The 24,862-nt window shown below is 49.0% G+C and overlaps 1 protein-coding gene across 2 annotated transcripts; it reads right to left on the reverse strand.

The window, feature by feature from the left end:
• Window positions 1-9,040: 9,040 nt before the first annotated feature.
• LOC311527531 (interleukin-9 receptor-like) lies at window positions 9,041-23,896 on the reverse strand. 2 transcript variants are annotated; one of them, XM_084641623.1, is made up of 9 exons: window positions 23,796-23,896; window positions 18,384-18,473; window positions 17,870-17,978; window positions 17,277-17,470; window positions 16,294-16,430; window positions 14,961-15,144; window positions 14,333-14,447; window positions 11,589-11,673; window positions 9,041-10,378 (listed from the first exon to the last, which is right to left on the reverse strand). In XM_084641623.1, the coding sequence occupies exons 2-9, from the start codon at window positions 18,460-18,462 to the stop codon at window positions 9,851-9,853; spliced, it is 1,431 nt and encodes a 476-aa protein (XP_084497749.1). In that variant the 5' UTR covers window positions 18,463-18,473; window positions 23,796-23,896; the 3' UTR covers window positions 9,041-9,850. The 2 variants fall into 2 exon arrangements, with proteins under 2 accessions (XP_084497749.1, XP_084497748.1); XM_084641622.1 differs by having other exon boundaries at window positions 17,870-17,981.
• Window positions 23,897-24,862: the final 966 nt, after the last annotated feature.

Below are 24,862 nucleotides of genomic sequence, written 5' to 3' on the forward strand. Positions count from 1 at the left end.
GGTTCCTCATGAGGAATCTGCCTTGGGAATTATCCCTGTGTGATCATCTCCCCTGAGCACCCTGAGGCGGAATCTACAGGGAACAGCTAAAGTTGGAGACCCTAGAACAGGGGTGGGCAAACTTTTTGGCCCGAGGGCCACATCTGGGTGGAGAAATTGCCTGCAGGGCCGCGGCAAGAGGTTGGGTTGCGGAATGGGGTGTGTGGGAGGGGGTGCGGAGTGCAGGAAGGGGCTCAGGGCAAGGGATTGGGGCAGAGGAGGGGTGTGGGGTGTATGAGGGGGCTCACGGAAGGGGGTTGGGGTGTGGAGTGCAGAAGAGTGCTCAGGTCAGGGGGTTAGCATGCAGGAGGGGTGCAGGATGCGGCAGGGAGTTGGGGTGCGGGGTGCAGGAGGGGGCTCAGGGCAGGGGGTTGGGGTGCAGGAGGGATGCGAGATGTGGCAGGGGGCTCAGGGCAGGGAGTTGGGGTGCAGGAGGGATGCGAGATGTGGCAGGGGGCTCAGGGCAGGGGGTTGGGGTACAGGAGGGATGCGAGATGTGGCAGGGGGCTCAGGGCAGGGAGTTGGGGTGCAGGAGGGATGCGAGATGTGGCAGGGGGCTCAGGGCAGGGGGTTGGGGTACAGGAGGGATGCGAGATGTGGCAGGGGGCTCAGGGCAGGGAGTTGGGGTGCAGGAGGGATGCGAGATGTGGCAGGGGGCTCAGGGCAGGGAGTTGGGGTGCAGGCTTACCTAGAGCGGCTCCGGGGTGGCAGCGGCACACACAGGGGCCAGGGCAGGCTCCCTGCCTGCCTGCCCTGGCCCCACGCGGCACCACTCCGGGAAGCGGCTGGCACCACATCCCTGCACGGCCCCTGGGGATCGGGGGGGGGGTGCAGAGGGCTCCGCATGTTTCCCTCGCCTGTGGGTGCCTCCCCCGAAGCTCACATTGGCTACGGTAACCCGTTCCTGGCCAATGGGAGCTTTTGCGGGCAGTACCCACAGGCATGAGCTGCATGCGGAGCTCTCTGCCGCCCTATCCTTACCCCCAGGGGCTGCAGGGACGTGGTGTGGCCACTTCCCGGAGTGGAGTGGCACCACTGGGGTGGCAATCCCGCAGGCCGGGTCCAAAGCCCCGAGGGGCTGGATCCAGCCCGCGGGCCATAGTTTGCCCACCCCTGCCCTAGAATTATCTTTCTGCAGCTTTGAGACTGGGGGCCTTGGGAATTTTCCCGATTAATGCCGTTATCCTGGGTATGACCACCAAAGAGAAAACAATTCAAAATGCTGGGGGCTGGTGTTGCAACTTTAACCCTGGCTGCCCTATTGTTAAAAAAGTCTGCATTCACCCTCTTTGCTACTGGGAGGAGATCATTTGTTAACTGCTGCTAGAATGGGAATCTGCATAGCATCAGATATCATGGTTTGCACTTTCAAAATTGATAGCTGAGATCTCTGTATTTGATTAGTGCTTATCTCTTCAGAAATGCTCTAGAAACCCTGGCAGGAACAGATCTTTAGATTAGATTTAATTACTGAAGATTAGATTTGCTATTTTTAACCTCTGGTGATTTTACTGCCTGGAAGGGGGTACATGGGGTTGAGTGGGAGGGGAGTGAGCAACGTGGAGGCCTAGAGCAAGAACAGCATAGGGTACTGCAGGCCAAGTCTGAGGTACATTGCAAAAGCTGCAGAGCTGAGCAAAGTTGGAATAGTGAGAGGTGGAGAAAAGGGCTTCTGCAGGCCAGGATTATTTAGTTGCCAGGGCAGAACTGTAGAGACCTTGGAACATGAGTGGCAGGGGAGATGGATGTTGGAACTGAGGCTCACTGACAGAGCTGCATAGGAGGAGCTTGTCCAGCGCTTACCCACTTGTCTGACTGGAACCAGCATTCTCTGTCTTTCACTTTTACACTCAACAGTTTCACCAAAAATTAAACCTTTTTTGTTTCCAGAATGACTGTCATCCTGTGTCCTTACTAAACCATGAAACAACTGGTACTTTTGTTAGCCGGTAGCACTGCCTGAAGGGGTTGTGCCCTCAGCCACCAGCTAATAGCAACAACAGGGAAACCGAAACAGTTGTTATTGCAGGCTGGGCTTCTGCCGCTTTGAGGTGGAGTTTGTCAAGCAACGACCCATGTGCTCTGCAGCTCCAGCTCTGTGTTCTAGTCGTGCACCAACATCTGACACTTGAAACAAACTGTGCTTTGAATTAATAGATAATAGATAGAAGCCATGTTGTAAAGAGAATCCAACCTCTAACTCAGAGGATATAGTCTGGGTTGAATCCCTCTGTCCCAATGTAAGGAACAGGTTTTTATTTCTTTTAAAATTAGTTTGCATTTGTGTCACATCAGTTACATTGCAGAAAACTGTGCAGAGACTCATCTTCTGATCACTCGCTCCTGAAATGAACAAACAGATGACTAAACAGCACATTATTTGGTAGAGATAGGAAGGCAGCTTTTCTTGCGGCTGCACAGTACTGGAGAGAGCGCGATTTCACAATGAAAGAATAAGGCGTGCTTGTGGCACCTTAGAGACGAACACATTTATTTGAGCATAAGCTTTCATGGGCTAAAGCCCACTTCATTGGATGCATGCAGTGGAAAATACAGTAGGAAGATATATGTATAATATAATATATATATACATATACACAGAGAACATGAAAAAATGGGGGTTGCCATACCAACTCTTAACAAGACCAATCGATTAAGGTGGGCTATTATTAGCAGAAGAAAAAAAACTTTCGTAGTGATAATCAGGGTGGCCCATTTCAAACAGTTGACAAGAAGGTGTCAGTAACAGTAGAGGGAAAATTAGCATGGAGAAATAGTTTTACTTTGTGTAATGACCCATGCACTCCCAGTCTCTATTCAAGCCTAATTTAATGGTGTCTAGTTTGCAGATTAATTCCAGTTCTGCTGTTTCTCGTTGGAGTCTGTTTTTGAAGATTTTTTTGTTGAATAATTGCAACTTTTAGGTCTGTAATTGAATGTCCAGGGAGGTTGAAGTGTTCTCAGAATGGTTTTTGAATGTTATAATTCTTGACGTCTGATTTGTGTCCATTTATTCTTTTGCATAGAGACTGTCTGTTTTTGCCAATGTACATGGCAGAGGGGCATTGCTGGCACATGATGGCATATATCATATTGGTAGATGTGCAGGTGAACGAGCCTCTGACAGTGTGGCTGATGTGATTAGGTCCTATGATGGTGTCCCCTGAATAGATATATGGACACAGTTGGCAATGGGCTTTGTTGCCAGGATAGGTTCCTGGGTTAGTGTTTTTGTTGTGTGGTTGCTGGTGAGTAAAGCAAATACTCACCAGCAATCACAAATCAGATGTCAAGTGATTATCACTACAAAAGTTTTTTTTCTCCTGCTGATTGGTCTCATTAACAGTTGGTATGGCAACCCCCATTTTTTCATGTTCTCATATATATATATATATATATATATATATATAGCTACTGTATTTTCCACGGCATGCATCTGATGAAGTGCGCTTTAGCCCACGAAAGTTTATGCTCAAATAAATGTGTTAGTCTCTAAGGTGCCACACGTCCTCCTTGTTCTTTCTGCTGATACAGACTAACACGGCTACCACTCTGAAACCTATTTCACAATAGCACCTGTTAAAAGTCAGCTTGATTCTATTGCCAAAGAGCTTTAACTGAAGTGACATCATTAGTAGAGATTTGGGGGATTATACTGGGCTGAGATGAGGGACAAAAATATATGGGAATGTTGGTAAAATCTTCTGGGATTTTTCTTCAGGTCTGTGGAGTGTGCATGCACGCACATGCGTGTGTGTGTGTGCCTGTGCCCATGTCTGAGCAAGAATATTTTCCATTTTGTTTCCCAGAATCTCAGCATTTGATGCTGGATATCACTGCAAGTCACAAGAATTATTCACACATATTTTAAAAAATAGACCTTCTGTGCTGATAGTCCCGCTGGCTGCCCTGGTATTTCAGCACTTTGTGGCAGACAACACTGTTAATGCCACTTTCAGGCTAATTTGTAAAAGAACCACAGCAGTTTTCCATTCTGGGTTTAGCTTCTTGTTTCCCCTCAGATCCCTGAGCCAGGCCCTTGTGCAAATGCATTAGTGGCCTGTCTTTGTTCCTGGCATTTTTCTTTTTCAGAGGAACTTGTGGGTGTGTGTGCCTTTACTCTGGATTCCATTATGCTCATCCCATTCTGTGTCACTGCTGACAACATCACCAACCTGTCTGCCACTCAGTCCTGTAAACTGGGGGTCAGCTTCAACTCCTCCTTTGCTCCAAAGAGGCAGATGATGTAGAAATTCTGTTGCTGTCTGCCCCCTTCAAGGGCCTATGGCCAGGAGAAGCCCAGCAGGTATGTGTTGAGAACCAGCTAATACAGATAAGCAGCAGCTAATGAGTGGCTCTGATTCTCAGCTGCAGAATATAAGGAAGGACTCAGTGTGTATAAGCAGAGAGGTAGGAGAGGCAAACAAACACTTTTCTGAGCAGCAGTAGTGAAAGGCTGCAACAGGGCAGGTAGATCCTGTGGTCCCCCCGAGGCTAAGGGAGGGCTGTGACCCTTGAGCCACTGCTGGTAGAGTACCCTGCAGTATCAGTCCAGGTTACGACGATCGTTTTTGTTACTTGTCAATATTTCTTGCCTTTGTGTGATAGAGGAATAAAAGAGCCTGTGTTGAAGGCTAAACCAGAGCTGGGTGTGGCTGACTGTTTTGTTACCAAGCCAGTCAACAGCCCCACCAAATTATACCAGGTGGAGAACGCGAGCAGAGTTTACCACTGCCTAGAAAAAGCATGGCTCCTGAAGCTGTGTTGAAATGGATGGGAGAACAACAGCTTCTAGAGCAGCGATGAGAGGACCAGCGCAAGAGCAGATTCTGACCCAGCAGCAACTCTAGTTACAACAACAGTTCCAACAAACTCGGCAGGAGGAATGGCAGCAGTTTATACTTCATCTATTAACCTCAGAGAATCGGAGCCCTCAGGTAGGCGGGGGTGCTGCAGTTCACTGTGGGTGATGGAGAAGTCTTCTCAAAAATGGGGCCAGAAGATGCTCTTGAGGCCTTCCTAGAGACTTTAGAGCAAGTGGCTGGGGTATACCAGTGGCTTCAGGTCGAAGGGTGTGATCTTAGTGGCCCCTATCTGCCAGGAGAGGCCCAGGCTAAGTATCATGCCCTGGAGTAGAGGAGGCAAAGGACTATGGGACACTCAAAACCACAGTACTAGACCACCTGGGACTTAGTGAAGAGGGCTGTTGCCGGTTATTCCAATGTGAACCATTTACTCTAGAGTCCTGGCCAAGGGCTGTAGCCCCCATGACTTTTAAATTTTTGTTCTCACTGGCTGAAACCAGAGACTTGTTCTCCACTGGAAATTGTGCAATTTGTGACGTCAGAACGATTTTACCAAATTCTCCCAGTGAGGTCCAAGGAGAGGGTCTGCTGCCACCAAGTGTCTCACCTGGAGGAGGCAGTACACCTCATAGTGAATTTCCTGGAGGCTGAAATAGAGTGTGAGCCTCCAGGCAAACTGGGGAACTCGAATGTGCATGGCTCAGCTCCAACAGGGAAGGGGACCCAAGCTCCAAGAGACCCCTTGGGAAGGGCTGAATTGGGCCATAGGGTGAACTCATGGTACTCCCTGGATTGGAACCTGCACCTGGCTGTGGGCCAGCTGACAGAGTCCCAGCTGAGAAGAAAGGGAGGTCCCTAATTGGTTTTATTTGGGGGAAGGAAGGCAAATGGTACAAAGATTGCCCCAATATACAATGCAATTATGCCCACAACTGTTGCTTAGAAACCTTGGGCTGAAGGCCTAAGTAGTCCCGGTTACAATGGCAGGGACTGAGGTGCTGGACCTGATTGACTCAGGTTCAAGGTAGATATTCATACAAGAGCAATCGATTGCTCCCAAGCTCTAAAAGGGACCAAATGGATATATGTAGCATGTATTCATGGGGACAATCTGTCCTACCCTCTGGCTAAAGTCAGATTAACAGTGGGGGTGTTGATAGGGTGAAATGTCAATTGCTGTGACCTGACACCTACTTACCCAGTTGTATTGAACCAGGGCTGGGGACTTGTAACCAGCCTTCTGAGGGTGGCCAGGAAGGCGAGGTTGGCACTCAATTTAGAGACCCAAGGAAAAGTTAGGCCGAAAGAAGTTTTCCCCTCTTCCAACTCTGAGCTGGTTGGCCCCAAAGCAAAGTCATGCCAGGAACAGTGTTGGGTCTGAAGGGAGGCACTCAAGGCCCAAAGGGTCTGTGAAAAGAGACTGGGAAAGGTACACAGAGTGCAGTGTAGTTTGGAGCCTCCTGAGGAATGGCCATATGAACAGCCTCCCCCTTGGGGCAACCCACTACTCTTACACAGGGTCTGAACTTCATCACAAGACAGAGAGAGGACCAGTTTTCAGGCCACTATATGGCCGGTGGAAATGAAGTGCTGGTTAATCCTGCCCAGAACACTCACTACCCCCATTTTGAGTGAAAAAGGGATTTCTGGGTGTGAGTGGTCCAGGATAAACAAACCAGAGCCTGCCAAACCCAACTCTTGGACCCCAAGTTGTATCAAAACCAGGTGTTAAAATTTGCCCATGATGTGTCATGGTCTGGTCACTTGGGAGTGGAGTAAATCCAAGAGAGGATAATGGCCCAGTTCTTTTAGCCCACAGTTAATCCTGACATTAAAGATTATTGTGAATCCTGTCTGAAATGCCCACTGATGACCCCCCAGCTGGACCACAGGACCTCCTTAGGCCCTCTTCCTTTGGTGAGCACCCCTTTTGGTAGGGTTGGGGAAGACCTCGTAGGGCCCCAGGAACCGAGCTCAAGCAGGTAACTATTTATTCTGATGATTGAAGATTATGCCACTCAGTACCCGAAGCTGTAGCCCCTGCACTCAGCAACATCACAGACAATAACCAAGTGAATGGAAGTATTTGCTGGAGTGGGCTTTCCACAAGTTCTCCTGACGGGTTAGGGCACAGCCTTCACATCCCAGTTAATACGAGAAAGTTCGGCTCTCCTGAAAACTCTCTGGATAAAAATCTCCTGTCTAATGCCCACAAACAGATGATCTAGTAGCGTGGTTTCACAACACATTAAGGCAGCTGTTGTGAAAATTTGTAACTAGGGAAGCCTGGAATTGGGACAGAATGCACCTGTATTTGTGTTTGCAATCTGGGAGGTTCCACAATCCTCCACCGGCTTTTCACCCTATGAATTGCTGGATGTTCAACAACCCTAGGGGATACTGGATCTTTTACAGGCGTCTTGGCAGGAACAAGGCATCACTAGCCAGAAAGTGATCCAGTATGGTCTCAAGATGAATGAGAGAGAGAGAGACTGGATTTGGTAGGGGTCTTTGTCAGGGAGAACCTGTGAGCAGCACAGAACACACAGGAACAACAGTAGAATAGAAGTGTCCAGGAGAACCCTATCCCGTTCTCCTCGGATAGGACTCTTTGGCTGCTCTCCTCTGCAGATAGCAAACTGCTGGCAAAGTGGCAAGGGCCTTCTGAGATGTTCATAGGAGTCAGAGAGGTGGCCCATGAGGTTTGATTGGTGGGCAAGTGACCGGGGTTAGGGTTAGAACCCCTTAGCATCTGAGTCCAAGGAGTTAACTGCATGTGCCATGCCCTTGGGTCTGTACCACTTCCAGACCCTTCCATTTAGGCTCCATGGCACTCCTGTGACATTTCAGACACTTCTGCCCCACTGAGCATATGCTGCTGCATGCCTCAATGATGGAGCGGTCTACCCCACCTCAAAGGTGTCCAAGTGATACTCTAGTCCCTTAGGGCTGTGGGGCTCATGACCAACTGCTGGCTCAGTTCCATAGAGATGAAGTACCTTGGCTATATTCTGAGGAAGGGGATGATCAAACCATTGATAAATAAGGAAAGAACCTGGTCGAATGCCACTGCCCACCACAAAGCATCAAATAAAATCTTTCCTCAAGTTGGCTGGGTATTACTGTTGCTTCCTCTTTTTTCCATGATTATGGTCTAGCAACCAGACCTATAGCACAACCAAGCATCTCAAACGATGTAAGAGCATGGACTGGACTAGATGATCTCTCGAGGTCCCTTCAAGTCCCATGATTGTATGATTCTCCACTCCATTATCTAAGTCATTAATTAAAATAGTGAATAGTACCAGACTCAGGACTGACCCCTATGGAACCCCAATAGATACACCTTATAGATACACCTCCTAGTTTCTCTTGCTCCTAATGAATTTAAAGAACCTCTTCTTATTACCTTTTATGTCCCTTGCTAGATGTAACTCATTTGTGCCTTTGCCTTTCTGATTTTGTTCCCATGTGCTTGTACTGTTCTTTTGTCCTCTTCCTTAGCAATTTGTACAAGTTTTCACTTCTGTGGGATTTCCTTTTGATTTTCAGTTCATTAAAGTGCTCCTCATGAAGCCATATTGGCCTCTTACTATTCCTATCCTTCCTTCACATTGGGGTAGTTTGCTGTTTTGTCTTTAATATTGCCAATGCTCCTGATCTCTTTTACCCCTTAGCTTTTCTTCCCATGGGACCTTACCTACCAATTCTGAGTTTGGAGAAATGATAAAAAGAGTGTTAGGACTGCATCAAATTCCCACCCTCTCCTTGGACGATGAACAGCTGTGAGCTGTAAAAGGCATGCCTGGGCCCCCTTGTGCTATTTAAAATTAAGATTAAAAAAATCTAATTGACAGCAGGAGGCCCATGGGCCATATTAATCTCCTAATCTGAGACAGGGTTTAGAAAAGCTTCCTGATTAGAGCATTAAAAAACAGGCCCCAGTTGGCACCATCAGTGGCTGTCTCAGAAAAGGCACCGAGGAGTAAATGGGCTGTGGAGTCTGGATTCCAGGACTGCTTTTCCCTACAAAATGAAGGTCTCCCAAAACAGAATCCTTGTTTAGCAGCAGTGCCTGGATAATGGGATTACCTAAGAAAAGCCTGAGCCCCATTGTTTGGGGTGCGATTCCACCCACCCCAGATGGTGAATCAGCCCTGTGACTCATAGTGTGTTTTGAAATAAATCTTTTCAAGTCATAAGCAAGGCACTGGGTTTAATGTAAGCTAGAAAGTTACCAGGCTCGTAAACAGCAAAACACAGTATATAAAGACATTATAGGCATGCTTGTGAACTCAGGTGCAGTTTAAAAGGAGCAGAAAATGCAGCATCTCACTAGTGTCCATCGCTGGAAGAGCATTATTTTTCACCAAACATCATACGTGGTTCTAAGAGCGACACCATATTTGAAATGTGTGTAAGCCTGGTGCAGGGTTTGCTGTTCGTGTCTGACTTCACCCTGATCTCAGCACAGCAGGAGCTCTGTCTGGGGTACAGAATATGAAGCCACTGGGTGGTTGATTAGTAAGAGCGGCGGTTAGGGAGGTGCTCTGGGGGCACTGCAGCGCGGCTCTGCCCCAGGGAGGCACAAAGGGAGGGTGTGCCTTCTGCCACATCCCTCCAGAGGGTGCATGAGGAGTTCTGCTACCAGTCAGCTCCATGGCTGGTGTGGGGGAAAGACATGGTACGGCCTCTCTTGGGGAGCCTAGCATGTTGCTAGGTTGGCACAGACCTGGCTCACCTGGTCACAGAAACCGTGATTGTGCTCACCCCCTGCGCTGAGGGGGGCAGCAAGGGAAGGGGGCTTCTTGTGCCTGCCCTCTTTGGGCCAACTGTGCAGGGACTGGACATAACTTGCTTTTAAGAAAGGATCTCCAGATCTGGCCCAAAGTTTAATGGAGCCTGTAACTGCACAAGGGGTTCAGATGGGCCAGCGGGTGGATGTGGCAGACCTGGTGACTTGTATCTGCAGCAGCTTTCAGTGAGAGTCTGTCATTCCCATCAATCTAATGCTTGACCTGACCGTCCTCCTCGGTGAGCTGCAGCAGTTCAGCAGGAATTGGACCACCTGCGCAGTAACTGCCGCACAGGGTGCAATAGTCATTACTACAGAAGGACAAACTTTCCAGCTCCAGAGACTCCTGTGGCATAAAGAAGTCACCCTGACTGTCCCGTAAATATGGGGGATGGTTCCCACTCATGTCTGGGCTGCCAAGGTTGGTGTCGCTTCTTTCAGAGAAGTCCAGGGCACCTGCGTCATCGACGTGGTTTTGTAGGAACAATGATGGCAGCCTGGCTTCCACCTCTTCCACACTCACATACCTGCTCTGGAGGTACTGCTGGTCGGGCCTGGAGGCAGGGCCACAAGGGTCCTCCTGAGGAATGATTTTGGTCTTTGCCAGTGACTTGAAGGAGAGCTGGGAAATGACATCATGAGCACTTAGACCAGGAACTCCATCCATAGTCACTTTGCCTGGGTTGTTAGTGTCATCTCTTCTGAGCTGGCCACATGTCTCATTAGGTCCAATCCAGTCCTGAAGCAAGGAACAGTAAATACTGTTTAGTGGGGAGAGGCAGAATTTGCAAAGGAATTCTTGAACTATTGCTTTCCATAGGCTTTGGCAGTGCAGACCAGGGGCTAGATCAGTTCTACATCAGTGCAACTCCACTGAGTGAACCTCAAGTAATGGAGTGGAGAATAAGGCCCTTGCTTTCTCTGATGGAAGTTTTGATGACCTTCAAGCTTTCATTCCTGAGCCAGACCCTGAGCAGCCTCTGCTATCTTGGCTCCCTGGGGGACAGCATCTCCAGTTGGTATGTAGAAAGGGAAGCAGGCAGGGGATAAGGAAAAAGGCAACTGCACTACTGAGGCGGGAAATGCTCCCAGGCTTTGATTTTGCATTTGCCAGGCACTGGAGCCTATTGCAACTTTCAGCAGTCAGAGTAAGTGCTAATTTACCCAGAGGGCCTCAATGTAGGGGGACAAGGGACTTGACATCCTATGGGGAGCAACAAGGCTCACCCAAGACCAGCCAACCCCAAGCACAGGCAGGGATGGAGAGAGAATGGAGGAAGGAGACAAGGCTGATACTGGCCCTGGGTAGGGTGACCAGACAGCAAGTGTGAAAAATCGGGACGTGGGTGGGGGGGTAATAGGAACCTAGATAAGAAAAAGACCCCAAAATCGGGACCATCCCTATAAAAATCGGGACTTCTGGTCACCCTAGCCCAGGGGAACTGATTTCAGGTAGAAGGAAAAGGATCCTGTACTTCTGACCATAAAGGGGCAGTGACCCTCCCTGCTGACGCCCCCTCAGTGCATGGGGTAGGAGCAGCTGGATTTAACAGGACAGTGTGGGTGGGGTGTCCCCGGATAGTCTGGTCTGACTGATTCTCCTACAGTTCTTTGGCTAGGCAAGGAAGAGCCTGATAGCAGCAGTTGTGGAAGGTCCAGTGGGGATTGGGCAAGTCCGATGGTGGTGGTATAAAGGAAGGGAGGCAGTGACTGGAAGATGCTCAGGATGGGAGGGCTTCGTTCCCAGGTGGAGAGGAGGTTGGTGATGGAGCAGGAGGAATATGGAGGCAGGTGTTTGAGTGGAGAATGAGGAACTTCCAGGCAGACTAAAGCTCTGTGTCGGAATGGGCCTGGTGAGGCCTGTTAGTGGAAGCAGTGATGAGAACCCACAAGCCACCTTCCCACATTGAGGGGAAGGATCATGAAGAAGAAGGAGAATTTGCTGTTACCTTAAAATTCCCATTGTGCAAGGTGTAGAGAGGCTGGAAGAAAGCAGCCGGGGTGGGAACATTCAGGCAGAAGATGTTCTTTGCCCTGTGGAAAAAGATGATACTGCTATCAAATCTAGATAAATGTTCCACCTTCTATCGCAACCCGCAGCACACTGCGAAAGATTAAACCAAAACACTTAACTTTGTTCTGGAAAGACTCCAGGAAAGGCCCATTTCATATGGCTCCTGCCATCTGTCTGTGCATGGCTACACAGCTATGTGTGTGCATTTAATATCAACAGTGCAGTCTATCTGGAGACAACTGTAGTCCAGATGGATAAAATGTATGTTTGCAAGTCCTCAATGCAGACCCCTTTGAGGTTTCTGAGTCTTAATATATGTTGCAGGGTAACAGTATTAGAGAATTGTCTGAACTGTTCCCCTTCGTATGAATTCATCTGGCAGGGCATTTTACAGCAACTGTTTGATCTAAATCACCTCAGAACCTTTCCAGGAATGAAGCATCTTACAGAAGTACTAGTCTTATTAAATTTAGAGTGCATAATCCTGCACTATTCCTTGTGCCATCTGAAAAGCCTTTTTTTAAAGACTGGGGTTTAGGAGGTCTTCCTAGTGGTCACAGCTGTGCTGAGGTCCGCCCACCCAGGATGGGAGTCATCAGGCCGGAGTTGGAGGAATTATCATAGAATATCAGGGTTGGAAGGGACCTCAGGAGGTCATCTAGTCCAACCCCTTGCTCAAAGCAGGACCGATCCCCAATTAAATCATCCCAGCCAGGGCTTTGTCAAGCCTGACCTTAAAAACTTCTAAGGAAGGAGATTTTACCACCTCCCTAGGTAACGCATTCCAGTGTTTCACCACCCTCCTAGTGAAAAAGTTTTTCCTAATATCCAACCTAAACCTCCCCCACTGCAACTTGAGACCATTACTCCTTGTTCTGTCATCTGCTACCACTGAGAACAGTCTAGAGCCATCCTCTTTGGAACCCCCTTTCAGGTAGTTGAAAGCAGCTATCAAATCCCCCCTCATTCTTCTCTTCTGCAGACTAAACAATCCCCAGTTCCCTCAGCCTCTCCTCATAAGTCACGTGTTCCAGTCCCCTAATCATTTTTGTTGCCCTCCGCTGGACTCTTTCCAATTTTTCCACATCCTTCCTGTAGTGTGGGGCCCAAAACGGGACACAGTACTCCAGATGAGGCCTCACCAGTGTCCAATAGGTATCCCAAAATACCATTGGCCTTCTTGGCAAGAAGGGCACACTGTTGACTTATAGCCAACTTCTCGTCCACTATAACCCCTAGGTCCTTTTCTGCAGAACTGCTGCCGAGCCATTCGGTCCCTAGTCTGTAGCGGTGCATGGGATTCTTCTGTCCTAAGTGCAGGACTCTGCACTTATCCTTGTTGAACCTCATCAGATTTCTTTTGGCCCAATCCTCCAATTTGTCTAGGGCCCTCTGTATCCTATCCCTGCCCTCCAGCGTATCTACCACTCCTCCCAGTTTAGTGTCATCTGCAGACTTGCTGAGGGTGCAATCCACACCATCCTCCAGATCATTTATGGAGCTATTGAACAAAACCAGCCCCAGGACCGACCCTTGGGGCACTCCACTTGATACCGGCTGCCAAGGGCAAGGCCAGGTATCAAGGGCAGGCCCCGTAAAAAAGAGTCGGGACCAGAGTCAGGCAGGGGTCAAAGGTCAGAGGCAGTACCGGGTTAGAATCGAGGGCGGGAATCAAGATCAGAGTCAGACTGGACTCAGAGACCAGAAGATGAGGCAAAGTCTGGCATTGCAGCAAGCCAAAGTCTGTGTGGCTGCCCAGACAAATTCCTGGGAAAAACCCTGGGGTTAAGTAGGTGCACTTGGCCAATCAGAGGGCAGCAGAGTACTGTCTCTCTAGGTCTCATGGGTGATACTTCCTGTGGCACCTGCTCTCCACAGTGCTCCCTTGCTGTGCCTCTACAGGGCCTTCTGGTGGCACTGTGGGAATAGCAGCTGCCCCAGGTTCTTTACACCTAAGTTCTAGTGCTTGGGTCCTCACACCATTCCCCATGGCTACTAACCCAGGCCAGATTCAGCACTGCATTCCAGCACCTTCATGCAACTCTGGACATTGCCCAGGTAGATCCCCCGTCCCTACATAGAGCTCCATCTCAGAGCTCCCATGTGTTGGGCCATGACAGCTAGAGGTTTGAGCCATTTTTTCCCTTTTACCTCCTGGTCCTTTGCTCTGCTCAGAACTTAAGAAACACAGAAACTAAGTCACAAGGGCACTTCACACACTGGCTAGTGTAGTTCCCGTTGGCAGGAGTCCAGCCAGGGAAGATCTAAATGTAGATGGCAGATTGATCATTAATAGCCAATGCTCCATACCAGTCACCCTTATTTTACATCTAGGCAAATTGGCACAAAGTTTAAAAAAATTCTTTTAGCCGTAAATACTCTGCATAGTCTCAGCTATGCTCCTTGATTGAGTTTAGGATCCCAGAAGTGCACCCTGCGCCCCCTACTCTGAGTATTGGTTCGCTAACTATTGCGAGCACGTGGAGACAGCATGTTCGGGAATGTTTGCAGAGCATGTTCCTCTGAGCCCATGACATTCAAAGACCTGACTCTGGTGCAGAGGCAAGAAGCAGCCCTGATGTGTGGACACATGATATACACACTCATTAAACTTTAAAACTAGAAACTACATTAAACTAGAAAAGGCAGCCAGGGCTTGTGCCAAGGACAATAATGTACCTTAAGGAAAGCTTGAAGTTCAAAATTATGTAGAGTATGACACCAAGACATAGAGGAATGAACAAAATCTGTATCATGCTTCTGTGAAAGAACTTTTTGGGGACCTGTGAAAAACCTATAAAAAGAATTATTCCATTAACAGAATCAACTCACAAATGACCATATAAAGAGTATCAGAGGGGTCGCCGTGTTAGTCTGGATCTGTAAAAGCGGCAAAGAGTCCTGTGGCACCTTATAGACTAACAGCCGTATTGAAACATGAGCTTTTGTGGGTGAATACCCACTTCGTCGGATATCCGAAGGGGGTATTCACCCACAAAAGCTCATATTTCAATACGGCTGTTAGTCTATAAGGTGCCACGGGACTCTTTGCCGCTTTTTCGTATAAAGAGTGGAATTCTATCCAACTTCTTAAACAAACAAGCAATGCAAATGAACCAAGCAGAAGCTATTAAAACCTTGAAAGAAAGTGACTTGACTTTAAAAGGCTGGAAGACATTGTTCTTGATCCATGAACCTGCTGCTGACAGCCCCTCCATTTCCCAGCATGTCTCTTTCTCTCTCTGTTTTATAAAGTGACTTTAGGGCTCATATGAAACAAAATGGAACAAAACAATGTTCTTTGCACCTGGGGGGGCTGCTCTTTGAAATTCAGTTGTCTGGCTCCACTCACTCCACTGACTTTTATAACCTTCCTCTGCTTGGGAAGTTTTGCAGCGAACTCTCGCAGTATAAATGATGCCTGCTTCAAACTCCATAGCCTCGATTTCTACCTTTGTCACTGAGTTGAACAGCTGTTTGTGCTGTGCCTGCTGAAAATTATTAAGAAATAACTCTTATTAGCAACACACAATAAAGGGCTGGTACTCTGAACAATTTGACAGCTCCCCAATCCTGACTCTACATTCTTAGGTGCTAATCCAGGGGTGGGCAAACTATGGCCCGGGAGGCTGCATCCAGCCCTTCAGACATTTTAATCTGGCCCTCGAGCAGGGTTGGGGGCTTGCCCTGCTCTGCGTGTGCTGTGGCTCCCGGAAGCAGTGGCATGTCCTCCCTCTGGCTCCTACGCTTAGGGGCAGCCAGGGGGCTCCACACGTTGCCCCGGCCCCAAGCACCACCCCCGTAGCTCCCATTGGCTGGGAACCACAGCCAATGGGCGCTGCAGGGGCAGTGCCTGCGGACAGGGCAACATGCAGACCCACCTGGCCACACCTCTGTGTAGGAGCCGGAGGGGGGACATGCCACTGACTTTACTGAACCTGCCAGACAAGAATGGACTTTGGGGACAGACAGTGTAAAATGGTTTGCCTTGGGAATCTCTAGGAGGAGCTGAATGCAAATTTCTCGCCTCTGGCTGCACCCTAAGAAGGGTGATCACCTGTTCCTGAAGTTTCAGGATCAGTGGCCCAAGCTGCATAAATGAAGGACAGACCCATTCATGGGGAGGCTAGTTCTGTGCTAAAGCTGTTGTGACCTTGTAAACACAGAAAAATCCCTTGATGGCCCTTACCAGAGGCCTTCTTGAGTTGGGGGTGGAGGGCGGTGATCTCTGGTAAGCATTTTAGCATGCATATAAATTCTTTGATCGTTTTAATATGTTTTCTCTGTAATGTTTTTACCTGAAGAATAAATGTGCTTGCTTTGTAAGGGCTGTGGGCAATTACAGCTGTTCATAGCTTCTGGAGAAAAAGCAAAGTGTAGATGCTGGTTTGTTTAGGCAGAATGGCTTACTGGGAGTATCACAGTGCTAGCAGGGAACAATGCAGACTCACTGGAAAACCCCTGGTCAGTAGGGAGTGAGACACAGGTCTCTGCCCAAGAGAGGTGATGGCTAAGGAGCTGGCAGCCTAGACTGGGTATCCTTGGTGGACCACGGAGGGGGAACACAAGTGCAGTTGCTCTGAACTGTAGTAGCAGGCATCTGTGTATGGCTCATCCAGGCTGAGAGCAGGTATAGTTACCTCCCAGGATGTATTGTGTTCCTTATACTCCAATTCATACTGAAGAATATTCTCTAGACTCCATGGCACACTCCACCAAAGCTGGCACTTACTGGCACTGATGTTGCTCTGCAGGTTGAAGGGGGGATCACACTTTACTGGAAACAGAGAGAGGAATTATTCCAAACGCTTGGCTTTGAGAGACCTGCAGAACACAGAGCACAGTCCTAGGCTGCTCACAGCTAGGGGACATAAATGTGGTTCTACCCATCCCATGATCCTGGGGTCAGCAGGAGAACAAATAAGCCCCCAGTGCAAGTTAAAGCAGCCACAGGGCTTCTGTAATGTAACACCAACTAGAACAGTCCCTGAGGGACTGCTATGCCAGTGAGGGATCACAAAGCAGATTATGCTCTAGCCCTCCCTACCATGAACACGCACGGACGTGCTCTGTGCTGGGGACAGAGACCAGAGGGGCTGCTGCAAAATGGGTTTCCTTCCAACTGGGAAAATCCTCTTTATCCCCTTTAGGGAGCTTTCAGACCCCTCTGGGACACTGTGCATTGTGAAGTGGTCTTAGTGGGGCTGAGAATCAGGCCCATTGTTCACATTTCCCAAGGCTCCCCAGTCCTTCCTCTATCCCAGCAAACAGTGCAGCTGTCAGCAGGGGGAGCCCCCAGGGCTCAAACTGCAGTGATGGCTTGATGGATGTTGCCCCAGGCAGATAGCAAAGCAAGGGAGGATGGTGGCAGAATGACCCCTAAGGATGGGCTGGGGTGCATGTGGAAGAATGAGACCCAGAGAGAGTCCTGAGGGGCATGATGGTCTGCCCCCATATATAACATGTACAGGCCATGCTGCCCAAGGGTGGGGGTTCTGCATCCCCATCAGTCTCACTTGCTGCCACTGAAGTCTCGCTCTTCAATGAACTTCACAGGCCAAACACTCTCATTCCAAAGGGATCAGCTGGCCCCCGTCCCATAGCTGCAATGGGTGGTACTCACTGTTCAGACTGGGTTCATATTCCGGGAAAGCAACGTATGTGCGATTCCTCCCAGAGAAACCACCTTGTAGCAAGATGCTGTAATTGTCCTGCTGTGTGAACCTCTCCGCCGTGTTAATTGTGCAGTGATGCTGTCTGTGCAGCTCATCTCTGGCAGTCAGTGTGCAGCTGTAATTCTCATCCAGCGTGACGGCGCTAGAATAACCAAGGGGCTGAAAGTTTGTCTTATGCTGGAGAGAGTAATGGGTTTAGTTACTTTAAGAGTTCAGCCTTAGTTATTTGTGGCACTGCCAGTCACCACACGGAGGAGTCACTTTGCACAGGGCTCATAGAACTGGGGTCTTCCCTGTGTGTAAATGCAAAAAAATGCAGTCCTGGGCTCCAGCAAGTGCCTTACGTGTCTGCCCTGAAAAGGACAGCAGGTGAAAGCCAAGCCAACAAGCGAGGAGGTGGAGGACACCACTAGGATTTGGCTGTTGGGGAGAGTTCAGGGCCAAGGAATCCAGAGAGCCCTTCCTGCCCTGTTACTCTGCTTGCCCTCCTGCCTGACCCAGGGCCCCAGCGTGGCAGACGGTGAGTAGGCATTGAACTTACTTTGTGAAATGCACGTGAAAGGGTCCATCCCCCACTCTTCCATCTGTCTCCCATGTACAGTCTATTCGGTAGAGGTAGTTATTCAAGCAGCTCAGGTTGCCAGGAAATTCTGCTGAGGAAGGAGATCCGAGATTTTCAGAAATTAACTCCATTTGTTATTTAATGCCAACAGCCTCCCTTTGGGCCCCAAACCCGATACATCAGCGATGCTGTGCACTAGCCTTGCCACTTATTACTGGGACAGATCTAGCCTCCCCCACCACACTGTTTAGTTGGCCCTTTATTGTATGAAATGAGACCGTAAACTCTTGGGGGCAGGGCGCATGTGTGCAGTTTACCTGCTCTCTTAGCTGCCCAGCATATTATTGGGGATGGGAAATAATAACAACTCCCTGATCCCTGGGCCCCATATTGCCCTCTGACTTGTTCAGTTCCTGGAGTGGGGGGGGGGGAGGGGAGGAGAGAGAGAGAGAGAGAAACAGCATGAATGCCCCCAATCTCCTCTCCCCCTTACCTCTTCCTTCCCTTCTTCTGGAGACCACAATGGCAATAAAGCAGAGTTGGAGGCATGCTCGCCAGACGTCCTTTCCCATTGTAAATGTGTCTGGAATACAAAGTATGTTAGGAGTAGAAAGGGCTTTGGGTGTCTCTATGGCAACATGCAGAGTGTGCCAATCATCTTTCCATGCTGGAGCTCAGACTGGCCCAACCCCTGCCGCTGAAGTGCACAGCATAGCCCTGGAACTGCTCTCCTCCCTGCAGCTAACATGCTGCAGCCAAAGGAATTGAGGGCACAGGCTGCACTGCAGGAATTACATGGCCTACGACATCTTCTCCAGCTCTAATTTCTATGATGCTTTTAATTCCTTCCTCCCCCCTCCTTCCTGGACTTCCCTCCATGTACAGTGATACCTGTAAAGAACCACGCACATTGTAGGTACTGGTCTGTCTTTAATGGTGGCTCTTCTTCTCTCGAGTGCCTAACAACGGTCTTCCCTCTCCCTCTTCTCATTTCTGCCTGTAACCACCCCAGCCTCTGTTGCTGCGAACATACTCACCTGAACCCTCCTTTGGCATCTTTAATGCCTCTTTCCTACTTGTCTCTTCTCTTAGCCATCTGAACCCCCTATTCATCTCATCGGCCTGAGCTAATGTTTGCGAGACCTTGTCCTTCAGCTCAGTTGGTATTGGCCTGATCTGTGGTTACAGGTTTGAAGTCAGCAGTTAGTGGTGTCCTGTGAGATGCCTCCAACTCTCACAGGGTGGGTGTCACCCTGTCTTTGGAAACAAGCCCACAGTCTAGTATGGCCCATGTGCTGCTCTAAGGGGGCAGAGAACCAGTCTGAAGACCAGAAGGTGTGCAGTAACCAGAGTGTTGGAGAAAGGGAGCATAAGGTGCAAACTCAGCCAAACCCAATTAATTAAAAAATTCAAATAGCTATTAAAGGACCCGTCATCAAGCAAACAGCTGAAGAGAGCTCAGCACCTGCCAGTGTACCTAATAATCTCGCTTTCCTATACCTTTGCCTGCCTGCAGCTTCCCTTATCTTTAATGAAACACTGAAAATAAAACAACAGGCAGGCTCTAAGAAGCGAATCAGGCTTCATCCCCTGGGCAGGGAGAGGATGTCTCGCTACCACCCTATATATTGCTGCAGATCTTATGAGCTGGGGCTGACGAGAGGAAATTCATAATTAACTGACATCAGCCGAGGGCGGCTAAGTAGGATTAAGTATCTCTTCCTTATCATTCTAATCAGGGTGCTGACTGTCTGTGATAAATGCTGTAAGATTGACTAAATATGAAATACAGAAAGCTGCACGAATGCACACACACTCTGGCATATACATGTGCATACCTGAACACACACACCAACTGGCAAACACAGATCAGAATAATTAAAAGAGACCCATTTCTAGGTTACTGTCAGAAAACTTCTCAAGTCAGTTCTATAATGTATTAGCTATATCAGATATCACAGGGTATGTGGGGCTCACTTAAAAACCATGAGTTTTGCATTTAGCTATAATAAGGTCACACATCTAGAAATCAAGAATGTAGGTCACACCTGGGGTGGCGGGGCCTCTGTTCTGGAAGGCAGAGACTCAGAAATGGACTTGTGGTAAAGGCAAGTAACCAACTGACCTTGAACTCACAATGCAATGCTGTAGCTAAGACAACTAATGTAAACCTTGGATGGGTAATGTGGGGAATATTGAGCCAAAGTAGGGATGTGTTATAACCCCTGCATATGGCATTAGTGGAATACTGTGTCCAGTTCTGGTGTCCACATTGCAAAAAGATTGTTAAAACATTGGAAAAGGTTCAGAAAAAGTTACAAGAATGTATGAGTCCTGGAAAACCTGCCTTGCAGCGAGAGACAAAGATCAATCTATTTAGCTCGTCCCAGAGAAGGCTGTGACCCAGGGATCGCTTGGTGTCAACTGGCAGTGGGGTGCATAGGGTTGAGGGGATCCTGTGGGTCTGGTATCTAAATACTAGTTCACCGAAGAGTGTCATGCAAGGTCTCTACTGAAAGCCTGGTCCTCATCATCATTGTGAAATGTATGTATGGATAATATGGAAGGAGTTATGTATATAGACTGCAAGTTATGTTCTTCAGGTCTGTGACTGGAGGCTGGTCACCAAAAGGTGCTCAACAAGATTCTTTCAGGCAAAAGCTACTTGTAAACTGGGTATTGTACAGGTCACACTGGCCACCCAGTTACAGTCTGAGCTGATTGCTAACAAGGGATTGTGAAATCTTCCAGGCAGGGAATTTATATTAGAAGAAATAAAGCAGCAGGAGGACATCCTTTTTGCGAGTGAAGACAATGGATCTTTGGACCTATAGCTGGGGGATAGGGGAGGGATTAGTGCAGGATACACCCAGTTACACTTCCAAGCAGATAAGCTTGTCTTATCAACAGAAGATCACAGCTGGTTAGGTTGTTTGATGCTGGGAAAGAAACATGGGGCAAGCTAACCTTTATGAGACAGCGGAATGTCTTGTTAGTTAAGTTTAAGCGTTAGAAAGAGTGTTATGATTTTATGTGTCACCATTTGTTTCCCTTAATTCTATTTGCTTCTTCTCAATCTTTGTTCTTTGTTAAATAAATGTCTTGTTTTTCTCTGTAACCCCAGCTAAATGCTGTGCACTGAGTGGAGCGGTGAGCCTGCAGTGTAACTGGTAAGTTGGCGTGTGCTATTCCTTGGGAGTAGCAGATCTGTGAATTCTGGGTGTCCAGTGGCAAAGATGCTCGGCATGCTCAGGGACTGGTGCGTGCCTATTACTAACCTGCCCAGAGAGCGGGGCCTGTGAAGGCCTGGCCATGTTGGTGCTTCCAGAGGCTGGCAGAGTCGGGGAGCGCATGAGGTGCAGATTTTTTATGGTGAGGGGAATTAGCCACTGGAACAGCTCACCTAGGGCTGAGGGAGATTCTCCAGCCTTCTAAGTTTGTCAATCAAGACTGGACGTCTTGGTAAACAAGCCTCTATCTCTCAAACAGAAGTTATGGGCTGGATGAGGGATGTGGGGGAGGGTCTGTGTTCTGTGCTATGCGGGCCGTCCGACTAGGATGACCAGATGTCCCAATATTTGGAGCTTTGTCTTGTATAGGATCCAATTACACACCCCACGCTCTGTCCCAATATGTCACCCTAGGTCAGACTAGATTATCACAGTGGGCCCTTCTGGCCTTTAAACCTGCAGTATCCATCCCCACAAACTTTAAGCCCAAAGTGCCTTACAAGAGCCACTGCTTGCCTGGGTGGCCTCTTGGCTTCTTAGCTATTTCCCAAGACTCCCTGTTTGAGAGGAAGGCAAATCGCAACTTTCTCCTTATTTCCTGAGAAGACGTCTGGCTACAGAGTTATGGCCATCATAATGGAGGTCAGTGGATTAGTGCCTGCTTATCCCAGTGGTGAATTTGGCCCCTCCTGGGTTAGCTTTCTACTTCCCTGGTATCTTAGGCCCAGAGTCTGAAAGTCTTTTCCGTCCCACAAATGTTCCTGCGAGAGCTGCTGTCTTCATGCCTGACTGGATTTGGCCAGTCTGTCTGTTACGAAGTGGTCAAGCCTGAAGAGGGATTGGTGTGTAGTGGGCTGTGTGCTGCCAGGTTCTCTGCAGGGTAACCCTGTAGGTCTTACTACATCACCAAGTAGTGCTGACCTCTCAGTTCGTTGTGAACGCAGCACTGAGACCTTGCTGCTGGTCTCTACAGTGGTCTCTGGGGCAGGCTGGCACCCGGAACACAAACTGAAGCCCAGCAGAGGTTTTCCTGCCTCACTCATGTTCTACTTTTGTGGGGGCTGCTCAGTCACAGCAGGAGGACTTGCCAAGCTACCATGGCAGGTTATGCTGGTGGCATTTTCAGCCTGACCGCCGGGGAGACGTCCTGGCCATCCCATGGGAAGGCTCCTGGTCTGATAAGCTTCCCCGCCCGTTCGGCAGACCCAGACAGCATGGGAGTTACTCACACCCTTCCACGCCAGCCAGCTCCTCTGGGAATCTCAGAGGACCCATCAAGAGGGGCCCTAGTGAGGAAGCGTGAAGGCAACATAACCCCCTGCAACTGTCCAGCAACGTTAGTCAGCAAGGACAGGGGCATCTAAAAATCACAGGCTTCCTGATGAAATGCTAAGCTTCCAGCACTCCCGTCACTGCATTCCACCCAGGGACGTGCTCTTAGTGGCACTGGCAGTTTCACCCAGAGCAGCAGGAAAGCAAGAGGCAAGCAGCAGCCAATCAGAAACCAAAGACAGCCAGTCAAAATGCATCAGCACCACAACTGGGCAGTGAGCAGTGGGTGGAAGCACAAACACCACTGTGACATCCAGCTCTGTGCAAGAGCGCTGAACGATAAGGGCAGAGCATGGCTGTGGGACAGGGCAGCTGGGACACATGGCCACTGCGTGACAAGGCAGCTCAGCTGATTTTCAGTATGGCAAAGGTCACTTCTGCAATGGCACCAACCTCTGGGTGACTGGCAAGAAAGCCCCATGGGATTTGCCCGTTATCAGGGGCGAGGGGAGAAATCACACCCTGAGGAAGACAAGGCTGTGTTGATTAGAGCCGCAGGCTTCCTGCCAGGCACTGGACATTGCTAAAGAGCAGAAGGATGATGATACTTTGCAATGTTTGGGTGAGGATCTTAGAAGTGCTAAAGGCCCCTTTGCTGCACACAGGGATATTGTGTGCGGAGTCTAGGGACTCGCAGACTGGCAATATCAAATATCTGTTTAGGGGAGAGTACTGGGAGCCAGGACTCCTGGGTTCTATTCCCAGCTAGGGCACTGAAGGTATGTTTGCACAGCCTGCGGAAGGCACCTCCCAGCCTCGGTCAACAGACTCAGGTTAGGAGGGCTCGCTCTAGCGCTCTAAAAAGAGCAGTGTAGACGGCGCTTTGAAGTTGTGGCTTGGGCTGGAGCCTGGGCTCTGTAGCCAAGAGAGCGGGGCAGAGATGCTGGAATGAAGGGTGCTGGAGGGGCTGCCGTACCCCCTGGCTTGAAGTAGATTCCATTCTATCCAGGGTTATCAATGGCTCTCAGCCCCCCCCACTGTACTCACTGGAGCAGGGTGGGCTTCAAGGTCTGAGCTCCTGCCCCAGCCACACTTCAAAGCACGATCTATGCAGCTGTTTTTAGAGCACTAGGGTGAGCCATAGTAGCCCCAGTCTGCCAGCCTGCTGGGAGGCTCCTTCTGCGGGCAGTGTGGCCATGCTCTGACTCTTTAATATCAGTGTTATTTCTCCCCTTTATAATTGCCGCACACGGGCCATTGTGTTCCTCTCTAACTTGGGGGAGTTGCATCTGCAAAGTGAGGCCACTGGAGTCACTACGCTATTCTCAGGGCTATAGTCTGTACTCGCACCATGAGTGAAATCCAGCGAGAGCAGGCGGGGGGGGGGGGGGGCTGGGACTCACCAGTTCATTGAACGCTCTGATTCCTTTAACACCCAGCTGTAAATGGGTCTCTCCTCCCTGCACAGAACCTTCTGATCCTCTCTAAGCTTCTTCAAGATGCACCAGCAACAGGCATCTCAGTGCTGAACAGCAGCAGAAGGGAGAGGGACATTGATCCGTAGGCACAGCAGAGCTGGCATTCAGCTATAATTAAGGGCTTGGGCCAACTCACTCTTGGCATTTCCCTCATTCAGGAAAATACATGTCACAATCAGTTGACAAGCAGAAATATATAAATAATATGCACACACGCATAAAGGGTGAGAATGTGCAGAGGGGGAGGAGAAAGGGAAAAGTAATAGAGATTTCTCATATCCACAGAGTAACAAACCCTCCAAAATGATTAGTCTGTTCCTCTCGTTAACCTCAGAGGGACATTTTCCCAGAACTTGATGCATGTGACAGCTGCCTACAGTAAATCTGCCAGCCCTAAACCCTGGAGGCTGTGAAAAGCCTTTTTTCACTGGTGAAAAGCATAGTGCAATAATAACACAAAGCAATTACACACCATGTTCTGCAGATGGGTATCTATACGGAATCCAGCTCACGGCTAGCTGTAGCTAGTCATTCATTAATCTGCCTTAATTTTCCTCAGCTGGTTTTCCTCTAGAACTGAAGGAACAGTGCTGAAGGAACTTTCTAACAGAACTGTGCTGTTAGGGGTGAGGTCTCCTTCCAGCGTAGCCCCAACCCTGGGTGTAGCATAAGCATAAACTCTTCCTCACTGGGCAGTTTGCACTCTCTATTGACCTTCTATTGGCAACAATGTGCTACGAACTACAGCTTTGTGCTCTGGGAGCGAGTGGAACAAAATTGCAGAGATGATCTGGATCCTTACAGATTTATAGTACAAGAAACACTATAAAGCTGAACACCTAGTATTATTTATTATTGGTTAACATCTTAGTTCAATCATTTCTCTTTGCACTAGCCAGCAAAATACAAAGCACAGCAATAGCTTGTCTCCTTACCAGCACAAATTAAACTTCAATTTTCATGCCTCCTCTGTTTCTTGATAGTTTAGAGTG

This window comes from Lepidochelys olivacea (assembly GCF_965140295.1).
Source record: "Lepidochelys olivacea isolate rLepOli2 genome assembly, chromosome: 10".
NCBI lineage: Eukaryota > Metazoa > Chordata > Testudines > Cheloniidae > Lepidochelys > Lepidochelys olivacea.

What these genes read in the sequence shown, in the direction of transcription:
- LOC311527531 (XM_084641622.1), bottom strand. Translation starts at nt 18,462, where the DNA reads ATGGGAAAGGACGTCTGGCGAGCATGCCTCCAACTCTGCTTTATTGCC. An exon ending in AACACAATACATCCTGGGAG is followed by an intron (nt 15,145 to 16,293) that starts GTAACTATACCT and finishes AATAATTTTCAG; the next exon opens with CAGGCACAGCACAAACAGCT. An exon ending in TCAAAGAGCAGCCCCCCCAG is followed by an intron (nt 14,448 to 14,960) that starts GTGCAAAGAACA and finishes TTCTTTTTATAG; the next exon opens with GTTTTTCACAGGTCCCCAAA.